The sequence below is a fragment of the Mustela putorius genome, unplaced genomic scaffold (genome assembly GCF_011764305.1).
Source record: "Mustela putorius furo isolate JIRA1106 unplaced genomic scaffold, ASM1176430v1.1 tig00000145_pilon_pilon_pilon, whole genome shotgun sequence".
In the NCBI taxonomy this organism is placed as follows: domain Eukaryota; kingdom Metazoa; phylum Chordata; class Mammalia; order Carnivora; family Mustelidae; genus Mustela; species Mustela putorius.
This window is the reverse complement of record NW_025421294.1, coordinates 13,710,830-13,738,587: the sequence shown is the minus strand read 5'-3', so window position 1 is coordinate 13,738,587 and position 27,758 is coordinate 13,710,830. Positions and strand designations below refer to the sequence as shown.

General features: G+C 35.8%; 1 protein-coding gene across 7 annotated transcripts in view; it reads right to left on the bottom strand.

The window, feature by feature from the left end:
* Nucleotides 1–27,758, bottom strand: part of SLC38A9 (solute carrier family 38 member 9) — an 85,852-nt gene that overhangs the window by 31,126 nt on the left and 26,968 nt on the right. For 5 of the 7 annotated variants that reach the window (XR_198900.3, XM_004744646.3, XM_004744645.3 and 2 more), the window contains 8 exons: nucleotides 19,308–19,440; nucleotides 14,550–14,671; nucleotides 14,349–14,412; nucleotides 14,019–14,112; nucleotides 12,308–12,478; nucleotides 7,680–7,739; nucleotides 4,204–4,398; nucleotides 2,099–2,206 (listed from right to left, as the gene is read on the bottom strand). Coding sequence is in view for 6 of the 7 variants with exons in the window: in XM_004744646.3 (XP_004744703.1) it covers nucleotides 2,099–2,206; nucleotides 4,204–4,398; nucleotides 7,680–7,739; nucleotides 12,308–12,478; nucleotides 14,019–14,112; nucleotides 14,349–14,412; nucleotides 14,550–14,671; nucleotides 19,308–19,440 (947 nt within the window). In the remaining variant the exon portion in view is untranslated. The remainder of the gene's footprint in view (nucleotides 1–2,098; nucleotides 2,207–4,203; nucleotides 4,399–7,679; nucleotides 7,740–12,307; nucleotides 12,479–14,018; nucleotides 14,113–14,348; nucleotides 14,413–14,549; nucleotides 14,672–19,307; nucleotides 19,441–27,758) is intronic. The other 2 variants (XM_013052331.2, XM_045075321.1) reach the window with 1 other exon arrangement.

Genomic DNA, 27,758 nt, shown 5'->3' with positions numbered 1-27,758 from the left:
GAAGAGCAGATAAAGCAGTTTGGTGGGATGGGGAAACAAATATTTGGTTTTCATAAATACAAGTTTGAAATACCTAGTGGATGTCCAAGTGGAGATGTAGAAGGGGCAAGGAGATATATAAGGGTGGATGATAGTGGAAAGATCTGGCCTAGAGATTTAAAATTGGGACTGGTAACCATACAGACAATATATAAAGCTAGGTGACTACAAGATATTACTTAGGGAATAAAGGTAGAAAAAAAAGATGTTTGAATAAAACCCTGGATAACTCCATAACTAACTGGTCAGGAATGTGAGAAAGGAGTCATGCAGAAGAATCAAGAGAAAATGGGGTTTTAGAAGTTCAGAAAATATGTCAAGATGGAAAGAGTGACCAAATGTTATCCTGCTGCTGATAAGCTGAGCAGGAAGAGATGTGAGAACTGGACTTGGCTAAGATGGAGTTACTGGATACAGTGGAGTGACTGGGGCAAAAGCCTAGCAAACATGAGTTTAAGGCAAAATGGAAGGAGAAGTAGAGTGAGAACAGACAACTCTTTCAAAGAGTATTTCTTTAAAGGGAAGTAACAGCAAGAGGGGAATGTGAAATTATCTGAGTTTTTGTTTTTAGACTGAGAGAAATATTTTTATCTGGTAGAAATGGAGTAAATAAAGATTTAGTCAGAACTACAAGTTTATGTGAATTTTTCATCAGGATAGTAAAGACTTACACCCTCCAAAGTTCTTGGCTTCTTAATTAGCCTTTACTGAAAAAGATTTATGACATATTTTGATTCCTAAAAAATTCTTCACTTATAATAATGTAACTAATTTCAGAACCATAAATATAAACATAAGACTCCTTAATCCTCATGATTCTCCCTTTGTATCATTTAGAAATGAAATAAAGTAAAATAAATGGCTTAATATGTATTTAAATGTTTTCTTTTGCATCTTCTAAATATTTACACTCTTTTTTTTTTTCATATTTCTCTCATGACCTATTATTAGCAGAAACGTTTATCACTAAGACTCTTAATATAAATCAGTATGGACCTAATTTTAGAAAAAACATCCCAGTCTATTTTTATCAATGAATGGAAACACTAGCCTTAAGTGGTCATTTTCATTCATATCCAATTTTAAATACAATATGGAAGAGAAGGATGCCTTTCAGTCTCTAGTATTTCCTTTATCCTGAATTTACACTGACTTTTTAGTCTTTATGGGCTTCTTACAGAAATTAAAAAAAAAAAAAAATCAAAGCTAATGCACCCAGATGATCTATGTAAACATAGTAACAACTTTCAACAAACAACTCAATATACTCAGAAAACCCAGGCATGTTGTAACAAAAGCAACAGAAGGAATGGTAGACAATTGTAATTGCTTCAGAGAGTTGACAGTTGTAATTGCTCAGAATAATACCAGATACTAAATAGACTTGAATTCTAGACTACCTGAATTAACAGGTGAAGAATGGAAAGAAAGTTGTCTATCTAAACAAATAAGAGAATTTTGTACTGCTTTCTCTTTACGAGTTTTCAGGATACTAGTATAATATTCACTTCCAATTTCTAATGTCTTCTCACTTAGCATCGTCCATTCATTGCTTCACGGTGCCTTTATCATACCCCCAATCCACTAAATTTGGGTAAAACTTAAGATAATTGCCAAGTATAACCATGAGAGAAAAAAGGAGGGAGGGAACACTTACTAACCACCATCTTAATTAAAAGCAATTTAAAAAAACATAAGGGAACAATGACATTAATGAATAGTATTATCCACATATGTTAATCAGTGACAAGCTTCTGAAATTCTAGGGGTATGCTTCTCCAGAAAAGTCTAGGAAATGAGTCTAGGAAATGCAACCTTTAATTGCATTATAACTTCAATGAACTTCAATTCTCAAGCAGAAATGACAAAGGGCCCTAGTTACTCCTGAGAGAAAAGTGGAATAATTTCAACTGCATTCCCGTTTTTAGCTTAATAGGATTGATAAGAAGTGCTCATCCAAAAAATGCCATTATTTGTTTTATAATAGCAATACTTAATAATAGTTAACTAACAAGTCACATTTTTGTAATTTATTGATTATTTGGCCAAAACAGCTTACCTGGTACAAAATACTCTGTTTGCATAAGCCAGTGAAATTCCAAATGAAATCCCAAGTGTATGGCCTTAAACGTGACAAGGAAAATCAAATAAAGAACGGACACTGTGCCTGTGAGACAAAATTCAGAAACCATTTATCATCTTTGTGTATTTTACAGATTATTTTAAAGTTAAGCTTTGTTTCTAAATTTCAGCGAAGTGTGGAAAATTATTATTCTCATTGATCATTCCCACTAAAACCCAGGTGGGATCTAAAGAATAGAAAGAAGCTACATGAGTTTTCAGAAAGCAAAACACTATGTAGTAGGCCTAAGAACTAAATGAAGGTAGCTCAGATACTGAAGAACGTAAAACTGTTTAATTTATTTAAGAGCTGAGTTAAGTGGAGGATACATGCAAAAAAAAATCCATTACAAAATCGTAAGATTACACAGGAGGAGAAAAGCAACATGAAACTGACCCTTATTCTTTGTATTGCAAATATTAGAGATGGTCAAAATGCTGGAAAAGTCTGTCACAGCACTTACTATAAGATGGTAAGAAAGTAAAGAAAGAAAAGTAAGAAAGAAGATAAAGAAAAGATGTGGCTCATAAGACTATTTGAGAAAGGTGATAAGCCAAATAATCCATGAATAATGTGAACTAGTACCTAGAGAAGGGTTTGACTGGATAGTACTACCTGCTAGATGATAAGATTACAGATTCCATTCATAGCTATTCATACACAGGGTGAAGTGGGTATTCAGAATTTTTAGTAATCTAGAAGTTAGAAAGTTTTCCTCTTAAGGAATTAAGTCCAGTCATTATGGAGTAGAGTCAGGAGATTCTAGTGGGTTTCTTTCTATAGGAATTACATATTAATTTCTGTAAAGAGGCTATAGTTTTAAAACAAAGGGAAAGTACCAAAAAAAAAAAAAAGACAAAAGCAAAATATTCTTAAGGAGGTAGAAAATAATCAACCTGGTTACAAGTCTAGTGATTGTTTTAGCAAATACTTTTCCCAGTTTATATGCTAATGTTAAAAGATCTGTTCCATAGGAAAGTCGGCAAGCAAATCAAGAAACCACAAATAAGCTATATAAGCTCTACTATGGGTTTGCAGAGTAGTTGACAAAGAAACGATAAAAAAAAAGAGGCCAAAGCTTATATCCCAATTCTTGATTTTCTGTGTATGTCTGTGGCAGTCTTGCAGAGAACCCTATTGTGAGGCAGAGAGGTATAAAGAAACTTACCTCCTCCTTTGGTTTTCTGAAAACCCCAAAAGCTAACTCCTTGATGTGATGAATAATCTAATTATTTTATACTCTACACTGCCTACCAGGAGATCAGAACTATAGGGAGGAGGTGAAACCCTATGGATTATTTGGGGTTATCAATTTTTTATGACTATTATCCTTATAACCAGATCTAAGTTTTCATTGGGGATTCCTTTTGTCATCTTAAAGTTCAGTATTGCAAATGAAGATGGGATAAAAAACATTTCTTTAATGATGCAGAAATTTGTGAAATTTCTTCAGTGATTTCGGAAATTTCTGAAAAACTGGACTCATGGTAAGAAGTCTGTACTTTTAAGGAGGAAACAGTGTTCTTGTAAAGAAAAAGCAATGAGGAGGACAGTAAAAGCAGAATAAACCTCATTAGGGTGAGTTAGAGAACGATATCCCAGGTTGAAAGCTAGGTGATAATTCTGTGCTATACTCTTAAGTAGAAACTGTAGGAAAAAATATTCTGGTAAATTCTTAAGTTTCCAATCCTTAGTATTGAGATTCCCTGTATTATCCAGTTTGGATCTCTCCTCCTGAAATCTTAATCTGTTTCCTCTAGTTGTACCCACCAAGGAAATGAACAGTGGTTCAGTCACCCTAGAATGGGACAACTAATAATTCATTTTCTAAAAAAAAGAACCTGGGCTTGAAATGGTCATCTACATTTTTCTCTGTGTCAAACTCCAAAAAAAACCCACAAAGCAGGGTAACATATAAGTAAACAAATTAAACATAGGTGATTAGGCCTGGTAGGTAACTCTCCCCAGCCAGATCATACTTCCACAGAATCCAGTGTGAACTCTATTACACAGAAGCTCCATAACACAGTGTCTCAGCTTACCTAGGATATTAAATTTTGAAAAAAATGAAGGAGATTTGAAATTGAGCAGTGGCAGGAGGAGTCCTATGAGGTAAAAGGGCACTGTCTTGGACTTATTCCACCACTTTTCAAACTGTTCGAGTCCTGTGTCATTGGCATAGAAAATCATAGAGCCATTGTTGGGATGGTCGCCACTCCCAGCACTTGGACAAATCACTGCAACAGAAAAGCATCAGGTTAGAGAAGACCACAAAGAATACAAAATGGCTACCCCAGAGACTGACACTTGCTCTACCAGCCTCAACTTGTATCATGAATAAGTTTCTGCTTTCTGGAAAAAAAAATAGAGGTTTATATTTGAACACATTAGGAAACTTTTACTTACAAATAATTAAAGGTGGGAGAATCTTAGAAAATTCTGAGGTATATCCTTAATTTCTATAAGAAGCTACAAAATTATCCTACCAACTATCTTTTGGTTCCATTGCCAGAGAGAAAATACTGAACTGAACGGTATTTCATCTTATTTATACAATAATGTAAGAAATATTCAGGGTGACTGTTTACTACCTTTGTGCTAATAACCCACACAAAGTCCAAAGAACAAGTCTGTTTCCTTCTTTCTTTTTAGAGGGCGGAGGGGCAAAAGGAGAGAAGGAAAAAGACAATCTCAAGCAGGTTCCATAACCAGTGCAGAGTCCAACATGGGACTCAATCTCACAACCCCGAGACTATGACCTGAGTCAAAGTCAACAGTCAGATGCACAACTGACTGAGACACCCACCCGCCTCAGAACAGATTTCCTTAACAATAAACAAAATCTATGGGTTTGGAATAAAAAGTGGACATCATTGAAACAGATGACATGTTAGTGCCAAAACCTAACTTGCTTATAGCTTACGAGTCTTGAATTCCAGCAATATGGAATAATTCTCGTCTGAGTTTATCACATTTTATAACAGCCTAATAGCTTAGATGATAGCCAGAGAACTACTGAGTAAAATACATTTTTCCTAACGCTGATCTTGGAGTGGCTGGCAATTTCTTCTGTTAGGAGAGATGATAAAAATCATTCTATGTTTCTAATTTCACAATACTACTTTCCTTAATAATCAGCACCTTAAAAACAACTCTTAATGCTGGTGGAAAATACTCCTAATAAGTAACAAGCATTCTCATCATTAGCTAAAGAGAAAATGATATATTCATTTTAAGTTCTGTTTTTAATTTTATTCTCTACCCATTATATATTTGGCATGCCACAAAGGCAAACACTTACTTTTCTTGCTTAGTCTGCTTTTTAACATGTTTTTTTTTTTCTATGTCTGTACAGAAGTAAATTAACTTGAATTTTTTTGTGTGCTAGTAATTACAGTGGAAAACAGCACAGGCTATGGAACTAAACTGACTAAATAATGAATCTTGACTCTCTCACTTAGTAGTTGTGTAACTTTGGGTAAGTCATTAACTTCTCTGTGCTTTGGTTTTTCCATCTAGGGAGTGAAGTTAACATAATCTACCTAGCAGTGCTATAAAACTAGAAGTGCTATAAAACCACAAAATACTTAGAAGTGCTATAAAACATTTAGGATAATGCCTACACACAGTAAGTATCCAATAAAGGTTAATTATAATTTTACATTAACTGAAATGGATTGTTTCATAGTATTTAACACATCATTCAAAGAGAAGAACGCAAAGTAAACTGACTTTGCTGATGGTACTCTCCAAATCATCAGTGTAATCAGGAAACTTATGAACATATTTTAAAGTTAAACCAAAATATGTTAGTGTTTAAGTATTCAAAAGTGTGTGTGTGTGTGTGTGTGTGTATCTGTCTGTCTGTCTACAGAAATGCTGGTACTGCACCCACTCATTTGCTAGTGTTAATAAAACACAGGTTAATGAGTTTAATTAAGGAACAAAGACACTGAACAGTAAACACTGAAACATTTGCTTTAAGAGAGGAGAGACTTCCATCCGTTCATTATATCTTCAGAGCCTAGAATAGTTCCTGACACATAATAAGCTTAATAAATATATGTTGAGGGGCGCCTGGGTGGCAGAGCTGGTTGAGCTGTTGATTCCTGGTTTTGGAGTACATCATGTTCTCAGGGTGGTGGGATGGAGCCCCTCATCGGGCTCATGCTAAACATAGAGACTGCTTAAGACTCTCTGCCCTTCTCCCTGGCAGTCTGCTCTCTCTCTCTCAAATATATAATTACATTTAAAAAAAAATATATATATAGAATGAATTTTCTTCTCATTGATCAATGTGTTCCTCCATCGGAATGATATCAATTTAGTATCTCTGAAATCTAAATATATAAATCTAACATAAAGATACATTAGAAATCATAATAAAGCTAAATTAGCATTTCTGAAATCTAATACTCTGAAATCTAAATCATTACTACATAAAGTTTTGGGTGATGTTAAAGATTAACAGTAAAACTGTTAAGAAGGTTACATTAGGGGGCGCCTGGGTAGCTCAGTGGGTTAAAGCCTCTGCCTTCGGCTCAGGTCATGATCTCAGGGTTCTGGGATCGAGCCCCGTGTTGGGCTCTCTGCTCAGCAGGGAGCCTTCCTCCTCCTTTCTCTCTCTGCCTGCCTCTCTGCCTACTTGTGATCTCTGTCTGTCAAATAAATAAGTAAATAAAATATTTTAAAAAAAAGAAGGTTATATTAGCTTTTACTTTTTTTTTTTTTTTAAGGTTTTATCTATTTATTTGAGAAAGAGAAAACAGGTGAGAGGGAGAGGCAAAGGGAGAAGCAGATGCCCCACTGAGCAGGGAGACCTACTTGGGGCTCTATCACAGGACCCTCAAATCATGACCCAAGCCAAAGGCAGATGCTTAACTGACTGAGCCACCCAGTGGCTTTTACATTAGCTTTTAACATTCACTTTCCTCATGACTGCCACAGTAGATAAATCCATAAGGCACAAAGATTTATTTTTAAAAAATTAATTAAAGAAAACCTTTCTAAGAAATTAAGATTTTTTTTTTTAAGTCATGCCTTCAGTTTATTTGTCTGTATTTACTAACTTCTGTTCATTATTAGGAAATTATTTTCCAGGATACAGACTTGTGTATCTTAAGCATTAGTAAATAATACAGCAAATGTCTAAAAAAAGTTAACAACCTGAGAACTATGCTTCTAGACTTCCAAAACAATTAGCAAAGATACAAGCTCTTAAAAATATGTATTGACTATTTATAGGCAAACATGGATTCTATAGATGTGAGCTACCATTGTGAACTGCACAATACAAACTCAATCTTGTTTAGCTCACATTAATACAACCTTTCATGGAGTTTCTTTTTTTGAAACACATTGGTTGCCATCAATTTAATACTGGCTCAGTTAATATAATGGTAATGATGTTGCACTAATTCTTTACCTAATATAAAGCAATATGTTCCACCTTAAATTCCTTCTGAAGCAAAGCGGAAAATAAAAAAACAAGCTAAACTTTAAATTTCAAACTACTTACCAGGGTTGCTATCATTGGTACTCAGTACAGCATCCGTGTCATTGATGTGATGAATAAAATCTAAAAATTACAGAAAAAACACAGTTTAATATCAAATGAAAGATGCTAAATCAATCACCCCCTAAAATCTTTGATCTACAAAAATCGTTTAGATCTACTGTGTGGTAATATTACGTAGAACACTGAACCAAGTCTGCTTCATTATTAACCAGCTTAACTACTCTCAGCTTTCTTCTCTACTTACAGGAATGTCATGGGCTTCAGTTCCCACTACGAAAAATTTTTACACGATTGCAGATTAAAAAAAGAAAAAAGATCTACTTACACAGCAGAATTTAGTTAAAGCCCTGGAATCAAGATAAAGTATACAGTATTCTACTCATACTAGTTGATATAAGTATAGTTACTTATATAAAGTTCTGAAGTACTTATATAAAGTTCTGAAGCCTGCAGAAGGTGAAAACCAACACTTAAAACAGCAAAACTTATTTGGTGAATCACGTAAAGCTTTCATAAAATATTATATATGTTTTAATAGACTGAGGATTATGTAATAATTATTGCTCACATGTACCACTAAGTTATACTAAAGGAAGTAGCAAAGTATAAAGCATATGCGGAATGGGAGAAAATATGTTCAAGTGACATATCTGATAATGGGTTAGTATCCAAAATCTATAAAGAACTCATCAAATTGGGGCACCTGGGTGGCTCAGTGGGTTAAAGCCTCTGCCTTTGGCTCAGGTCATGGTCCCAGGGTCCTGGGATCGAGCCCTGCATCAGGCTCTCTGCTCGGCAGGGAGCCTGCTTCCCTTCCTCCCTCTCTGCCTGCTTCTCTGCCTACTTGTGATCTCTGTCAAATAAATAAATAAAATCTTAAAAAAAAAAAAAAGAACTCATCGAACTCAATACCTAAAAAACAAATAATCCAATCAAGAAATGGGCACAAGACATGAACAGACATTTTTTTCAAAGAAGACATCCAGATGGATAATAGATACATGAAAAGATGTTCCACATAACTCATCATCTGGGAAATACAAATCAAAACCACAATGGGATACCACCTTACACTGGTCAGAATGGCTAAAATTACCAACACAGGAAACAAGAGATATTGGCCAGGATGTGGAGAAAGGGAAAACCTTTTATACTGTTGGTGGGAATACAAAGTGGTGCAGCCATTCTTAACAGTATGGAGGTTCCTCAAAAAGTTAAAAATAGGGACACCCGGGTGTCTCAGTCTGTTAAGCGGCTGCCTTCAACTCGGGTCATGATCCCAGGGTCCTGGGATCGAGCCCCACATTGGGCTCCCTGCTCAGCAGACAGCCTGCTTCTCCCTCTCCCTCTGCCTGCTGCTCTGCCTACTTGTGCGCTCTCTCTCTCCCTCTTTGTCAAATGAATAAATAAAATCTTAAAAAAAAAAAAAGTTAAAAATAAGACTACCCTATGACCTAGCAAATGAATTATTAGGTATTTACCCAAAGGATACAAAAATACAAATTCTAAGGGGTACATGCACCCTAATGTTTACAGTAGCATTATCAACAATAGACAAATTATGGAATAGCCCAAATGTCCATTAACTGATTAACGGATAAAGAAGATGTGGTGAATACATATGTATGTGTGTGTGTGTGTGTGTGTGTGTTATAATACCGGAATATTACTCAGCCATTAGAAAGAATGAAATCTTCCCATTTGCAATGATGAGGATGGAGGCAGACTGTATTACGCTAAGCAAATTAAGTTAGTCAGAGAAAGACAAATACCATATAATTTCATTCATATGTGGAATTAAAAAACAAAACAGATGAACAAGGGGGAAGGAAAAAAAGAGGGAAGCACTGTTAAGAGGCTCTTAACAACTGAGGGTTGATGGAGGGAGGTGGATGGGGGTGGGCTAAATGGGGGATGGGTATTAAGGAGGGCACTTGTTATAATGATCACTGGGTGTTACATCTAAGTGAGGAATCACTAAATTCTAACCTGAAATCAATATTACACTATATGTTGACTAGAATTTAAATAAAATTTTGAAAAGAAAAACAAAGTATCTGACTGCTTGACATCTCAAAAAAAAAAACCATATGCAGATATCTAAGCATTCAAATCACTCTATAGTTAATGAGAGAATGGATTAAGAATGTGTTTTCTTGTTAGACTGAAGTTACTCTATTCTTTTTTTTTTTTTTTAAGATTTTATTTATTTATTTGACACAGAGCGAAAGAGATCACAAGTAGGGAGAGTGGCAGGCAGAGAGAGAGGAGGAAGCAGGCTCCCTGCTGAGCAGAGAGCCCGATGTGGGGCCTGATCCCAGGACCTTGAGACCATGACCTGAGCCGAAGGCAGAGGCCCAACCCACTGAGCCACCCAGGCGCCCTGAAGTTACTTTATTCTGTTTGATGTTAATCTTTTATGACCTTAGTAAGCCTTAAGTGTTTAATTTGAAAGTTAAATGATATGATAAAAAATGTTGGATTAGATTTTCAAGTCATAAAGTAAGTTAAGTATGTATGAATTATTCACCTCCACTGTATGCTTGTCAAGATAAAAGAGGGAAGAGTAGTGCTCTAGGCTTTTGTACTATCTTTAAGGGTTATTAGTGATAAGATTAGAGATGATCAGTTTTTATCTATTTCTTGATGCCAAAGACTCAAATAAGGCTGGTAAAACCTTAACACCAAGTATGGTAGGGTGAATAGTCTACCCTCAAATCCACATCCATAGGAACCTTAGACTGTGACCTTATTTGGAAATAGGGTTATTAAGTTATATAATTAAGATGAGGTCATACATGTTAGGGTAGGCCCTAAATTCAATGACTGGTATCTTTAATAAGACACACTGAGGGAAGATGGCCATGTGAAGACAGGCAGAAATTGGGTGATGCAGCCACAAGCTGAGGAATGCCAAGGATTGCCAACAATCAATCACCAGAAGCTAGGAGGAGATAAGGAAGAAGTATTCTTTCCTAAAGGCTTCAGAAAGAGTGGAGCCCTAGTGACACTTCAATTTTGGATTCCAGTCACCAGGACTGCGAGAGAATAAATTTCTCTTGTTTTAAGCTGAACAGTTTATGGTAATTTGTTATAGTAGCCAAACACATCAAGGCTCAACAAGGACAGTATGAGGAAAAAAAACAAAAAATGAAAAACAAAACAGACTATAGGCTAATATCTCTTTTGAAAAGACACAAAAGTTCTAAATAAAATAGTAACTCTATTCCTCTTGAAAATAAACTGAATCCAGTAAAAAATTTAAAAATACACATTATGACTGCTAAACTAAGTTTATGTAAGAATATAAGAATGATTTAAATAATACAAAATGTATTCATTTAACTTATCATAATAACAATTTTAAGGAGAAAAGATTGGGGTGTCTTGGGTGACTCAGTTGGTTAAGTGTCTGACTCTTGGTTTCACCTCAGGTCATAATCTCAGGGTTGTGAGACAGAGCCCATGTCTGGCTCTGGGCTGGGCATGAAGTCTGCTTAGCATTCTCTCTCTCTCCCTGCCCCTTTGCCCTGCCCCACCCTGCTCACACTCTCTCTTTCCTCTCTCTTAAAAAATAAATAAATAAATAAAAATAAAGGAGAAAAGATTTATGATCATCTCAAGGGATATAGAGTATTAAATATCTGATAAAATCCAGTACACATTAATAGAAATTCTTAATAATAGGCAGGAACATCTTTAAATTGCTAAAGGGTATAACCAATATCCCACAACAAACTTAATATTTAATGGGGAAAGATATCCACAGGAACAATATAAGGATGTCTACCAGAGACATTATCTACATAACTTTATACTTTGAAAAAGATAAATATGTATAAATATGTGTACATATAAACATATATGTTGTGTGTTTGTGTGTGTATATATATATATATATATAAAATATAAGGATATATGTATATAAATATAAATGTATGTATATAGGTATGAATCATTTAAAATAATAACTGGATGGGTAGTTTTCATTACTTATGAACGACATAACTGTCTAAAATTAAATCCAGAGTGAACCTATAAAATTAGAATCGATATGAGTTTGACATATTTGCTAGATTCAAGACAAAGTTTCCAAAATTAATTAGGTTATTTTATAATAGCAACAAATAACTTGAATTTTTATAATTAACAAATATAGCACTACTTTCTGGGACGATGGAATGGTTTCATGAAGGTGGTATGGTTACATGGATTTATTCATCAAAATTGTATGGCTAGGATTTATGTGTTTCTATGAATGTAAATTCTATCTAAAAAAAAGAACTATATCTATAACAACTGAGGTGGGGAGTGGGTATACGCATAGATCTTTTTTTTTTCAGTGGATAAGATAATGACACCAAGGGAGGAAAAAAATCTGTTCGTAGGCAGTAAAAATTTCTCTTTACATATAAAGCACAAATATACAAATACATAAAGAGTTTATAAATGGATAAAAGTATGTCTATGATATTAAAACAAACTGAATCAATTATATCTTCCAGAATTACAAATGACTTTTTACTTTATTTATCCCAAATCCAGAATTTAAGGCTGAAACTAAAACATTGCAGTAGTTACTGTATCTGAAAGTAACTGCTGTTAAAGCATATGATATGGATACTTACTAAAAATAAACCTTCCAGTATTAAAAAGAAAATTAGACATAAGCACCCAATAAACTATCATTGCTCCAATGAGAGATACCAAGGAGAAAAGGAGACTTGACCACTGTCCAAAGGAGCCAAAATAGTATCTGCAGACATCTGGATATTCCCAGGTACTGGTATCCACTGATGCTAGATAAAACAAGAGAAAGAATAAAACAGATGTTACTAATATATCCATTAATCATAATCTGTGTTCCCCCAATTAACTCAAAATATTTAGCAAAATATTAAGAATAGTCCATCACCAGATATTAGAACACAGAATGATGTAACAGAAATTAAAACATTACAGAACAAACATGTAAAAAGATACATAGGTCAACAAAACAGTAGAGATAATATAAGAAACAGATTACAGTATCATAATATTTTGCAATTAATAAAAACAAATGAAAAATCATGGCTAAGCAAAATCATGAGTAAGAGTCAAGATATTATTCAATAATATTTGGCATACTTAAATGACATATGGGGGGAAGTTTTCCTGAGTCCTAATTAATTCAAAAATTAAGTAAGTTAGAAGACAATATAAAAATAGACCTTGAAGGGTTATCCTTTTCTATCAAATGAAGAAATAGAAATACAATGGAAAAGATCAGTAGATATAAACAAACTCATATAATACAAAAGCCATTCAAATGTTGAATGGAAAAGAAAATTGACAAGAAATAATGGCTAAAGGGCTAATGTCTACATCATACAAAAACCTTAGCAGATCTGTAAGAGCATCAAGGTATTTGAGGATAAATGGAAAAGGGGTAAGAATAAATCATAAAATTAAGAAAAAATATATACCCCCTCAAAAAAAAAGACAAAATATACATTGCTTAATAAAGCCCTCCCCCTCAAAGACAAAGCCTGGTTTCTTGATTCAAAATTGCTAAGATTCACCTAAATAATGTAGGGATATTTAGGTCCTAAACTACTTTAAAACAATCTAAAAAGGTAATTCCCTGATCCAGAATTTACAGAGATGAGCAGAGGCAATGTATTACTAAGCTTTATGAATTCACTAAAATGGACACGTTCATATTTTCATATTTTTCTAGTTACATTTTCTACTTTAAAGAGATTCTAACATCTAGATCTCTTGGTGGGGGATAGATCAAAAGTCACCATTAACTGCTAAGAATCACAGAATTTTGTTTTCTTTTCTTTCTTTCTTTTTTTTAAAAAGATTTATTTATTTGAGAGAGAGCGCATGCAGGGGGGAGGGTTAGAGGGAGAGGGAGAGAGACCATCCTCAAGCTGACTCCCTGCTGAACCAGGAGCCTGTCATAGGGCTGGATCCCAGGCCGATGAGACTAAGACTTGGGCCAAAATCAAGAGTCAGACACTTAACTGATAGAGCTACCCAGGCAACCCAGAATCACAGAATTTTCAACTTAGTTCTGAAAAAGACTATTTTTAAAATAAGATCTTATCATATTTTTTTAAATCAGGAAATTAGCATCAAAGTAAAGAAACTACAAACCTCTCTGAATTTCAAAGGCAGTCACTAATTCATTGACATATCAGTTCAGCTGTATGCTATGAGTTAGAGAAGTAAATCTTTAGACACAAAATAGTTAACACACATGTGGAATGTACACATTAGTGATCTCCTTCACCAGGAAATACCTATGAATACCCAAATGGTTACTCTATTTTCACCATGGCAAACTCTTACATATCATAGATCGTGATTTCACTACTCTGTAGCAGCAATAAAGTGTTAAAATGCCCATCAGCATGATGACACACATTCCAGTAGTAAAGCCAGCCTGTTTAAAAACACAAATATAGAAAACATATATCATCATGTTAGAATAAATTCATATGCAACCACATTACGTTACCCTACACTAAACAATTATGATAAAAACCTGACAATGTAAAGTTAAATATGATTATCTATTTTCTTCAGTAACTGTCTAGATTTATTAAAACCTTGATTGTAAATCTTACAAAATAAAGAGAAAAAATTTCAGGCAAAAAGTGTGCTGAAAAATTTTATTACCTGTTTTATGCCCCAAGGAATACTTAATATAGATGTTCCCATCATGGTATTCCAAATCATAAAACTGAAAACATAGAATAATAGTAGTAAAAATATGGAGTTTGACTCTTTAAACATTTTAATTAAGACAAAAATGAAAATAACCAGGAATTTTCATTTATAAAAAGTTTAAGTTATGATCCAAAAAGAAGTTTTACTCACATGGTTACTAAACTGGTGTTTTTGCCGTATCCTTCAGTGTAACTTTGAAGTTTATAAGCAGAACCCAATGGACTATATACATAGCACTCTTCTGGAGCTGGAACTACATGATCTGGAGCAATCTAGTAAAAGAAGAAATGTTATAAGAGAAATGTTACAACCAGAAAATGTGCAGGATAGGATATTTTCTAAACATCAGAGGACCTGACTCTAGATATAATTCTTAATATCACAAACAAATAGCATGTATCCCTGATTAATGAATATAAAAAACCCTTTCCAAATGCAGTAGATCTAAAGGACTAAGAGTTTGGAGAATAAGAGCAATGTGAAATGACAATGAATTCTTAAAATATGCAACTATAAAAATATTTTTCCCTTCATTTTCATGAGAAAGAAAGAAGAGTCAGTAAAGAGTGAGATTAAGGAATTCTAGATGGAGGAGATCTGGGGCTTAAGTGAGAGGAATTTCAAAAATCAAGTGGCCATTGAACTCCTCCAGGAATAGGTTTTAGCAAACCTAGGGTAGGGAACAGTAGGGAACTCAAACTATAAAGAAATGACACATAAATACAAGATAAAGAAAGGAAATATATATGAAGAGCATATAAAAAGCAGAAGTAAAAAGTGAGCTAACATAGCCTAAGGAAAGGCAAAGCAAGGATTCTTAGAGATGGAATATGCAAACAAAACACAAGGAGCTAATAGAGAGGCTGAAGACACACGGAATGACTGAATAGATATATTTTCTTATACACATAGTTCTCACCTTACCTCCCATACATATCTTCTGAATTCTACCTCCTTAGAGAGGAAAAAAAATTAGTCTCCTGGTGGAATTCTGCCCATCTCCCTGAGAACAGTCCTTTGAGAACATGAAGTCCCATATAGTAGTTAAAAAATACAAGAGCTGACAGGTAAAAAGTCAATGATCTTTTCTCTTTTTTAAAGATTTTAATTAACTAATGAATTTATAGCACATGAAAGTTGGGGGAGAGGCAGAGAGAGGAGGAGAATGAGACTCTCAAGCAGACTCCAGGCTGAGGACACAGCCCCACTCAGGGCTCCATTTCATGACCCTGAGTTCACAACCTGAGCCAAAAGCAAGGGTTAGATGTTTAACTGATTCAGCCACCCAGGTGCCCCTCTCCCCTTTATTCTAAGTAGGCTCCACACCCAGCATGGAGCCCAACGCAGAGCTTGAACTCATGACCCTGAGATCAAGACCTGAGCTGAGATAGAGTCAGAGGCTTAACAGACTGAACCACTCAGGCATCCCTCAACAATCTTTTACATTTAGCATCCACTATATAAATCTACAACTCTATGCTAGGTTTAGTGTTCAAGATAAAAAATACAGTCCACAACTTTAAGAAGCTTAAATTCCAGTTGGAAGACTGGAAGCAATTAGATAAGGGTAGAAGAGAGAAAAAAGTAAGGGTGGGATACTGTATTGCAAGAATGACAAAAGATTAACAGGGACTAGAATCGTTAGGGAAGACGTCAAGGAAGTGATAGAACATTGGACCTTAGTAAGTAGAAAGGATATGGACTGGTACAAAAGGAAAAAGTACAGAGACTTTACGTATATAATTGCTGGTATCTTGCGGGTAAAACACGTCTTGAATGTTACACCTCCTGTGGCTTTGGAAACAATGATTTCTGAGAAATAAAAAGGCATATATGTAAATGGCTCTGCTGTTTTCTCTTTTACCCTTAACCATCCTGGGTCTGAGTTGTATTATCTTCTTCAAGGGTGTAAAAAGAAAAAAGGGGAAGGATCATGTCTGCATCAGGCAGGTGATAAACTATGATGGCTTGCAAAGTTCATAAAAAGTGAAAATTTAAAATTACAGGAGGCAGGATTAGAAGCTAAAGGTTAAGAAGTTATAAATTTTTAAGAGTTACAGACAAAATGGAGAATTGGATTCCATACTCCAGCAGTAATGTAGGGCCGTGCCTTCCTTCCTTCCTTTCTTGTTCCTTTCTCCCTCTCTCTCTTCCTTCTCTTTCTCTCCCTCCCTTCCTTCCTCTCTTCATTTCCTTCTTTCCTTTCTTTCTTCCCTTCTCCCTTTCTTCCCTTCTTCCTTCCTTCCTTTCTTTCTTCCTTTTTCTTTTTTTAAAGATTTCATTTATTTATTTATTTGTCAGAGAGAGAGAGGGGGAGAGAGAGCACAAGCAGAAGGAGCAGAAAACAGAGGGAGAAGCAGGCTCCCTGCTGAGCAAGGAGCCTGATGTGGGACTCAACCAGGACCCTGGGATCATGACCTGAGCTGAAGGTAGCCCAGGTGCCCCCTTCCTTTCTTCCTCTCTCTTGCTCCCTTCTTTCTCTCTTTCCCTCCCTCCCGTCCTCCCTCCTTTCCTTCCTTTCTTTCTCTCTCTCTTAAGATTTTATCTATTTACTTGAGATAGAGAAAGTAAGAGAGAGCGAGCACAAATTGGTGGGCAGGGGGCATCCAGAGGGAAAGGGAGTAGCTAAGCAGAGAGCCCGATGTGTGGGTTCTATCCCAGGACCCCAGAATCATGACCTGAGCTGAAGGCAGATGATCAACCAACTGAGCCACCCACCACCCAGGCATAGGACAGTGCTTTTCAAACTTAAATTTTCTTGTGACAGACACAGGGATGTTGTTAAATACAGATTATGATCCAGTAGGTCTGGAGTAAGGACTGAGATTCTGCATTTTTAATAAGTTCTCAGTGATGCCAGTACTGCTGGCTTGTGCAGGACACACTTTTACTAATCAGGATCTAGGAGATGTTGGCAGTCAAATAATTTTCTTCTCTTCCCCATTCTAGAATTAAAATAGTAAGATAAATAAGGAAAGTTTCAGAAATAAAAAGGCACAACTCCATAGAATCCTGAGACGTGTGGTTTCACACTGTTTTTCCCTTAACCATCTCTTAATAAAGTAATTTTGGAATTCTCAGGAAATGAGCCTGTACGTATACATACATTCATTAAAAATGGTCATGTCTTACTGTTAATTCTAGATCACTATTTATTACTGTTTATACACTTTGATTTACTACAGTCATCTCAATGTCAGTTAACAAAAGGTATTCAACTTGGTGTACACTGCTGACTTAATTTCCAGCCAAACAATGTCTATTCAGACTAGACTGGCCCAGCCAGTATCTTTGAAGCCTGCTTCCACAAGAAGAGCTTCTAGGTCTGAATTAGACCCAGAGACATTGGATTACTTTTACTCCACAGAGGACTTAAATAATCCCGTTGGAACTAAGTCTTTATGACAAGTACTGATATAAAGGCCTAGGGGAAGAAAAATGAAAAGATTGGGTAAAAAAATGACCAGAATATTTTAGAAATCACTACTTCAGCTATGCAAAAGGAGATGTTAATACCTTACATGGCTTTACTTGAGATATCTCAAGCCTTGTCCCTCAGTAAACACCTAAAGAATACTGGTTTCGCTCTCCTTTTTTTTATTATCATCTATAAAAATATCACTTTTCCTCCCAGAATGTTTCCATTTTTTTAAGCTTTTAAGTTTCTGTATATCTCATGTGATGATTCTTATAAGCAACCAGATTACTTCACATATATATATTTAAAGATTTTATGTATTTATTTGATAGAGAGAGACAGTGAGAGCAGGAACACAGCAGGGGGAGTGGGAAAGGGAGAAGCAGACTTCCCGCCAAGCAGGGAGCCCGATGTGGGGCTCAATACCAGAAGCCCAGGATCATGACCTGAGCCGAAAGCAGGTGCCCAATGATTGAGCCGCCCACGTGCCCTCCAATACATATTTTTGATCCTAAAGTAATAATACAGATTTTAGAAGACCAAAAATCAACAACTATCGCCCATGGTCAAATCCAGCCTTCAACCTATTATTTTACGGCCTCTTTGCAAAGAGTGGTTTATATATTTGTTTTTTGTTTTTTTAAAGATTTTATTTATTTGTCAGAGAGAGAGAGGGAGAGAGAGCGAGCACGGGCAGACAGAATGGCAGGCAGAGGCAGAGGGAGAAGCAGGCTCCCTGCCGAGCAAGGAGCCCGATGTGGGACTCCATCCCAGGACGCTGGGATCATGACCTGAGCCAAAGGCAGCTGCTTAACCAACTGAGCCACCCAGGCGTCTCTGGTTTATATATTTGTAATGATCGTAACAGATAAGTGGAGGTGCCCCTCACTTGTGCTTGCTCTCTCTCTAGTGCTCTCTCTCTCAAATAAACAAATGAAATCTTAAACAAAAACAAAACAAAGCCAAAAGTGAAGAATATGCAATAATATATGGCCCAAAGCCTAAAACATTTAGAATCTGCTCTTTGACTCTTGTTTTTTATCTATACAAGGATATATTTGTTTATATGTATTTCAGTTTCCCACTCTAGTAGAAAAATTTTAAAAATTTTTTCCCTTGTAGCTTCAAACTTAATAACTGAATGAACTAACTAGATCTACTATTATTTATTTATCAGTGACCTAAAGTACTTTAAAAGTAGTTTATTCTCCTCAGAGCTCTTAGGATTGGAGACTAGCAGAATTTAATCTAACAAATCTCAGGCTATTGTCAACACAGAGAGATTATTTCAAATCTCTTTGTCATGCTAGATAAGAATAAACTAGTCTGGGATGTTAAGATGTGTACTAATTACTATCTTGATTTTCCATGATGCCATCTGGAATATGGCCAGCAAAAAAAAAGATCAATCACTGGGAGTTTCCCTGGCTTGTGCTGTTCGCTATTCATTTCAACTTAACGTTAGACAATTAGCAATGCTTGCCCCTTACCAGTGCCTTGTCTGCAGGAGCGGTGAGCCGGCTGTAGTAATGAATCCTCTTGTTCATGGCAGAGGCATGGTCACTAACCCTCTGAATGACATCATTCACATTGACGATGTTTGTGGGCTCTATATAGAAAGGCCTAGAGAAGGGAATATACACTTGACAAAGAACATTCAGCCAGAAATTCTGGAAGTCAGCCATTGAGGAAAATAACTTCTTGTCCTCCATTAGAAATGGGATGTACCAAGGCAAGGCATTCAGTTCTCACTTTGGGTGGGAAAAGAAAATGTCACAAAAGAAGTATTATCCAATCCAAAGACTAACGCTTTTGTCTCATAATACTATTATAAATACACTTTTTTAATTTTTAGGAATTTAGCAATAGAGGAGACATAACAGAAAGAGCTTCAGTCAGATATGAAAAAGAAGTATATAGCAGCTGTTAGTTTTCAACAATGAAATTTAAACCTATACAGCTTTTAATATTCTCTCAAAAAGTTTCTGGCACTAAATCAAAGAAATTATTGTCATAAATGTTCCTATACTAAAGAGGAACCACTCTCTTCTGCTAAGAAGTTTCCACTCCTTCTTTATGGGCCAAAGCTATTTCTTATGACAAATAAAATATCTATTGCTTGGTTCATGTACTAAAGATTAATGATCTCAACTACCTCCCTTGTGAAACTTGTCACAAGTATAATCAAATGGAATATGAAGACACTACAGATATTTTGACTCATTTTACTTTATTTGGACTTCAGTAACAAATCCTATTATGCTATTATTTATGTATATGCTTCTTTCCCATAACTATGTCCCAATCAACTGCAGATTCTAGTTTTCAATTATTTCTAGTCACTAATGCTGCCAGTTCCTTACCAAAACTCCCTCCATTTGTTTCTAAGCTTCCAGTAAGATACTCTAAAACAGAAAGACCAGGCAGAGTAGCATGACTCTTAAATCCTTCTAAGTCACAAATGATACTGTGCCCCAAACTGAATATAATATGCTATTTTCAGATTACAAAACGATCCAAATAATGAAGGGGGGAAAAGCTCAGATTTCTCTGGTTCCATATAACTCTTCTGCACTTAACAGTTGTGAAAGAAGCTTAAAATTTATGTTAGTCATAAGCTGTGATCATCAAGACAGTATGGTATTGGCACAAAAACAGACACATAGATCAAGGGAACAGACTAGAGAACCCAGAAATGGACTTTCAACTCTATGGTCAACTAATCTTCCACAAAGCAGGAAAGAATAACCAATGGAAAAAAGTATCTTCAACAGATGATGTGGGGAAAATTGGACAGTCACCTGTAGAAGAATGAAACTGGACAACTTTCTTTTTTTTTTTTAAGATTTTATTTATTCATTTGACAGGGAGAGAGATCACAAGTAGGTAGAGAGGGAAGCAGAGAGAGAGAGGGAGAAGCAGGCTTCCCGCTGAGCAGAGAGCCCGACACAGGGCTCAATCCCAGGACCCTGAGATGATGACCAGAGCGGAAAGCAGAGGCTTAACCCACTGAGCCACCCAGGTGTCATGAAACTGGACAATTTTCTTATACCATACACACACAAAAACATTCAAAATGGATGGAAGACCTAAATGTGAGACAGGAATCCATCAAAATCCTTGAGAACATAGGCAGCAACCTCTTTGACCTTGGCCATGGCAAATTCTTGCTAGACATGTCTCCAAAGGCAAGGGAAACAAAGGCAAAAGTGAACTACTGGGACCTCATCAAGATAAAAAGCTTTTGCACAGCAAAGCAATAGTCAACCAAACTAAAAGGCAACCTACAGAATGTCTTACCAGATAAAGGTCTAATGTCCAAAATCTATAAAGAACTTATTAAACTTAACACCCAGAAAACAAAAATTCAGTCAAGAAATGGGTAGAAGACATGAACAGACATTTCTCCAAAAGAAGACATACAAATGGCCAAGAGACACACAAAAAAATGTCAACATCCCTTGGCCTCAGGGAAATACAAATCAAAATCATAATGAGATAATACCTCACACCAGTCAAAACGGTTAAAATTAACAACTGAAGAAACAACAGATGTTGGTCAGGATATGGAGAAAGTGAGCCCTCTTACACTGTTGATGGGAATGCAAAGTGGTGCAGCCCCTCTGGAAGACAGTATGGAGGTTCCTCAAAAAATTAAAAACAGAACTACACTATGACCCAGCAATTGCACTATTAGGTACTTATCCAAAGGATACAAACATAGAGATTTGAAGGGGCACATGAACTCCAATGTTTAAAATAGCAATGTCCATAATAGCCAAACTCTGGAAAGAGCCCAGGTATCCATTGAAAGATAAATAGATAAAGAAGATGTGGAAGGCAGCTATGCTCACCAAAAGCATGGAGGACCCGGGGAGTTAGAGAGAAGAGGGTTGGGGTAAATTGGAAGGGGAGGTGAATCATGAGAGACTATGGACTCTGAAAAACAATCTGAGGGGTTTGAAGTGGCGGGGGGGGGGGGTGGGAGGTAGGGGTACCAGGTGGTGGGTATTATAGAGGGCACGGATTGCATGGAGCACTGGGTGTGGTGAAAAAATAATGATACTGTTATGCTGAAAATAAATAAATGAAAAAATAAAATAAAATAAAGAAGATGTGGTGTATATATATATATATATATATATATATATATAACCTCTAGTTCCATCCACTTCCTTGCAAATGGCAAGATTTCATTCTTTTGAATGAATATATATACAATAAAATATTACTTAATCATCAAAAGAATGAAATCTTGCCATTTGCAAGGAAGTGGATGGAACTAGAGGGTATTACTAAGCAAAATAAGTCAGTCAGAGAAAGACAAATATGATTTTACTTATATGTTGAATTTAAGAAACAGAAGAGATGAACAGAAGGGAAGGGAAAGAAAAATAAGACAAAAACAGAGACAGAGACAAAGCATAGAGACTCTTAACCACAGGAAACAAACTGAGGGCTGCTGGACGGGAGGAGAAGAGGGAGATGGGCTAAATGGGTGATGGGCATTAAGGAGGGCACTTGATGGAATTAGCACTGGGTGTTATCTACAACTGAGGAATCACTAAATTCTACCTCTGAAACTAATAATATACTATGTATTAAGTAAATTGAATTTAAATTTAAAAATGTGTTAGTCATTTCTGGAGACAGTTAATCTAATCTTGTGGAAATACTTGAAAAACAAGTGACTAAAATTTTAGTTTGTTATTTTTCCAACTATTAGATATTAGAGAAATGATAGTATAGATGTTAAATTTAATCCTGTCTCTCTAGTTAGTATACAGAATCTCTGAATCTTTCTTTTTCTATTTATTCTCTATCACAGCACCTAAATAGGATGGGTACTCTCCAGTTCAATCTTAAAGTTAAGCACTTACTAGAGCAAATATGTGGATATATAGATCAACATGACAATCTCTACTAAGCATATTATTATTAAGTGAAGTAAGGGATGTCAATAAATCTGAAGGTGATATAAAGAAAACATGAAGGCTGGAAGCTGGGTAAACTATCCCTACTTATAAATTTGGTAGCCTTAGATAACTACTAACCCTTCCAAAGCATTACAGTATTCTGTATAATTTGTATATCTACTGTGACAGCAGTACTAAAAAGCAGTGTAAAAATATTTACATCTAGGAGACAGTTCAGTCATACCTGGGGTCACAATCTACACAGCATTCATTTCTTTTTTTGCAAGAACAATGCCCCACAAAATTCAAGAAAGAATTACAGGTTTAATGCCAACAAAAAAGACATTGCAACTGATCAAATATTATGAAAGAGAGTAACAAGTAGGTTATTAATAGAGAGGTGTAGATGTTCTACTTGTAGCTTTTTACTCTGAAAATCCAAATGTATTAATATCAACCACTAAGTTGGATTGAAGTCTTGCAGAAAAGCAGTCCTAGAAGTGCTACATTTTTTTGGCTCCTGGCTTCTAACAGAAGAGTTAACTGTACCAGTTTAGTTGGCTTGGATACCTTGAGAGCAGAATGACTCTGAAAGTTTTTTTTTTCCAACAGTTTTCATCGAGATGCTGAGTGCCTTTTCAAACAAATATTTTAGAATGTTTTCAAAACATATTCTCCTAAAAAATATCCAACTCAGCATATTTTAACTAAATTATTAGAAACATACACTTAAGGCTTCATCTGAGAGGAAAAATATAAACTACATTTCTAAATTGAACTTCAGTTGGCTCTGAAAATACTTTTAAAATTAATAGTATACAGAAAACAGTATTAAGAGTAAAATACTTTTGAAACTTGGGCTTTTTCTTTTGAACATGGTTTCATGTGATTGCTCCCTATCAGGGTTACCTCCCAAATGAAATGTGGCTCAAATGTGCCAAAGTAAAAATAAATTATGATATTTCATGTAGAAAGTTCTATTTGTTTTACCTTATAAATATGTATGGTCATGCTACAGAAGAAAATGCTTTTAACATTTAGTAGAAATTTTAAGATATTTAAAATGTGACTCAAAATCCCATATTTTGTTATTTCTACCTAACACCTTTTCTAGTTCCACTCCTTAAATTCCTTAAAAATTTTTGGCTTTTAAATTTGTCTCCACCCTTCTACTGACCAATTATGTTTCTCTAGAGTTTAACAACAAACCCCATGACTCTTTAAGTTCATACTCAATATGAAGACCTATGACTTAAAGCTGCTCCTTTATTCACATCTGTATGAAAGCTGAAGCACTCCACACCTGCCAGATTGGGGTAGGTTGTTAAAAAATGAAAAGGGAATCAACTATTCAAAAATCTCAAGCAAAACAGACATTCAAAATAATGAATCCACTGTATGTGTTTCTTCCTGCATGGTAAAACGCTATGTCTGACAAGAAGCAGTTCAATAAAGACAGAAAAGAAGTTAATCAAGCCATTGCACCTAGAAATTCCTTGCCGCTACAATTAAAAATAATGGTGACCTGGAGCTTGCTAATATGTTTCTCACTTTCCTCTGATGCTTATACAACATCATTTTTCACAAAAATCCTGTTCCACACTCCAATTTCACTCACTATTATCAAAGGCTGAGCACACAAATTTTCTCTGTGATGGTTAATTAATTTGTACTGGTTCTCAAATTTATTAAATATTATCTAAGTGCCAAGCAAGTATTAAGCATAGTTCTAAACATTTAACAATGAATAAGACACAGAACCTGAAGGTTCATAATCTGCTGGAGAAGAGAGGTAGGTAAGCAATTCCAATCCAAAGGGAAAAATACAGAAAGAGAGTGACTACTTATAAGCAACAGTGGGAGCAAGAAAGAGTGAACAGAGTTGTGTGTTACTAGATAGGTGCAGTTTACTATGCAATCAAAAAGCAGAAGAAGCTAAACCATGTCTGGCAGAACACTGAGGAAGTTACAGCTGAGGTGGATCCTGGAAGATACAGAGTTAGTCAGAAATATATACAAGCATGTAGAAAAAAACAGGACAGTATGATGTATTTTTGGGAAACTCTAAATAGCAGGAAGAAAAGGGGTAAGACACAAGGTAAACCAGGGCAAGAACATGGAGGACTTCGCAAGCCAACAAAAGCTACGATCCTTTATGTTAGAATACCCAGCTGATTCCTTCTTCAATCTCAACCCTCAAATAATCAGTTATTCCGAGTTTAATCCACTGACATTTTTCTTCTCTCTCTAGATTCAATCTCTTGGCGGACTTATCTAGTCACGTAAATTTAAATATCATGTATATGCTGATGGCACTCAAACTATTATCTCTAGCCTGAACGCCTGATTCATATATATCAGACTGATCTTGTCCCTCTCTCCAACCCCATCTCTTGGACTTCATTACTTACCACCATCACACTAGCCTCCTCACAATTCCTGAAACACTACAAGCATGCACCTATACTCCAGGACCTTTGTTACCAATTTCAGGTAAAACACAAAGCCTCCAAAGGCCTTTCCACTAAGTATCTGCATGGCTTGCTTCTTTACTTCTTTCAATTCTTTCCTCACTTGAGGAATAAGGTATTTAGCTATCCTTGACAGCATAGCTAAAATTTCAACCCATCTTCTCTACACTTGTCATTTCACATATTTTCTCTGCTTTATAATATCTCCTTAGCATTTATACTATCTAACACAGTATATACTTATATATTATTGGTTGCTTCCGGTAACAGCAAGGATTTTTGTCAATTTGGTCACTCCTATATTCTCAGGGGCTAGGATAGTACTTGGCATATCATAAAAGCTCATTAGAATATGGTGAATAAAATATCATATATCACTTTAAGAAAAAGTCCACTTTGAAATAATTTTTAAAAAATAATTCCATGCCCAACGTGAGGCTCAAACTCACAGTCCAAAGATCAAGAGTTGCATGCCCTACCAACTGAGCCAGGCAGATGCCCCAATACTTTGAAATTATTTACAGTCACAAAGAAGTTAGAAAAACAGTACAAAGAGTGGAGTACACTCCACTCAGGTTCCCCAATGTTGATATCTTATTTTTTTTTTTAATTTTTTATTTTTTATAAACATATATTTTTATCCCCAGGGGTACAGGTCTGTGAATTACCAGGTTTACACACTTCACAGCACTCACCAAAGCACATACCCTCCCCAATGTCCATAATCCCACCCCGTTGTCCCAAACCCCCTCCCCCCAGCAACCCTCAGTTGCATTTCTCTACACCAACAGCAAGACAGAAGAAAGAGATATTAAGGAGTCAATCCCATTTACAATTGCATCCAAAACCATAAGATACCTAGGAATAAACCTAACCAAAGAGACACAGAATCTATACTCAGAAAACTATAAAGTACTCATGAAAGAAATTGAGGAAGACACAAAGAAATGGAAAAATGTTCCATGCTCCTGGATTGGAAGAATAAATATTGTGAAAATGTCTATGCTACCTAAAGCAATCGACACATTTAATGCAATTCCTATCAAAGTACCATCCATCTTTTTCAAAGAAATGGAACAAATAATTCTAAAATTTATATGGAACCAGAAAAGACCTCGAATAGCCAAAGGGATATTGAAAAAGAAAGCCAAAGTTGGTGGCATCACAATTCCGGACTTCAAGCTCTATTACAAAGCTGTCATCATCAAGACAGCATGGTACTGGCACAAAAACAGACACATAGATCAATGGAACAGAATAGAGAGCCCAGAAATAGACCCTCAAATCTATGGTCAACTAATCTTCGACAAAGCAGGAAAGAATGTCCAATGGAAAAAAGACAGCCTCTTCAATAAATGGTGCTGGGAAAATTGGACAGCCACATGCAGAAAAATGAAATTGGACCATTTCCTTACACCACACACAAAAATAGACTCAAAATGGATGAAGGACCTCAATGTGCGAAAGGAATCCATCAAAATCCTTGAGGAGAACACGGGCAGCAACCTCTTCGACCTCTGCCGCAGCAACATCTTCCTAGGAACAACGCAAAAGGCAAGGGAAGCAAGGGAAAAATGAACTATTGGGATTTCATCAAGATCAAAAGCTTTTGCACAGCAAAGGAAACAGTTAACAAAATCAAAAGACAACTGACAGAATGGGAGAAGATATTTGCAAACGACATATCAGATAAAGGACTAGTGTCCAGAATCTATAAAGAACTTAGCAAACTCAACACCCAAAGAACAAATAATCCAATCAAGAAATGGGCAGAGGACATGAACAGACATTTCTGCAAAGAAGACATCCAGATGGCCAACAGACACATGAAAAAGTGCTCCATATCACTCGGCATCAGGGAAATACAAATCAAAACCACAATGAGATATCACCTCACACCAATCAGAATGGCTAAAATCAACAAGTCAGGAAATGACAGATGCTGGCGAGGATGCGGAGAAAAAGGGGAACCCTCCTACACTGTTGGTGGGAATGCAAGCTGGTGCAGCCACTCTGGAAAACAGCATGGAGGTTCCTCAAAATGTTGAAAATAGAACTGCCCTATGACCCAGCAATTGCACTATTGGGTATTTACCCTAAAGATACAAATGTAGTGATCCAAAGGGACACATGCACCCGAATGTTTATAGCAGCAATGTCCACAATAGCCAAACTATGGAAAGAACCTAGATGTCCATCAACAGATGAATGGATCAAGAAGATGTGGTATATATACACAATGGAATACTATGCAGCCATCAAAAGAAATGAAATCTTGCCATTTGCGACAACATGGATGGAACTAGAGCGTATCATGCTTAGCGAAATAAGTCAAGCAGAGAAAGACAACTATCATATGATCTCCCTGATATGAGGAAGTGGTGATGCAACATGGGGGCTTAAGTGGGTAGGAGAAGAATCAATGAAACAAGATGGGATTGGGAGGGAGACAAACCATAAGTGACTCTTAATCTCCCAATGTTGATATCTTATATAACCATAGTACAATCATCAAAACTTGCATTACTTTTATTTATTTATTTATTTTAAAAAA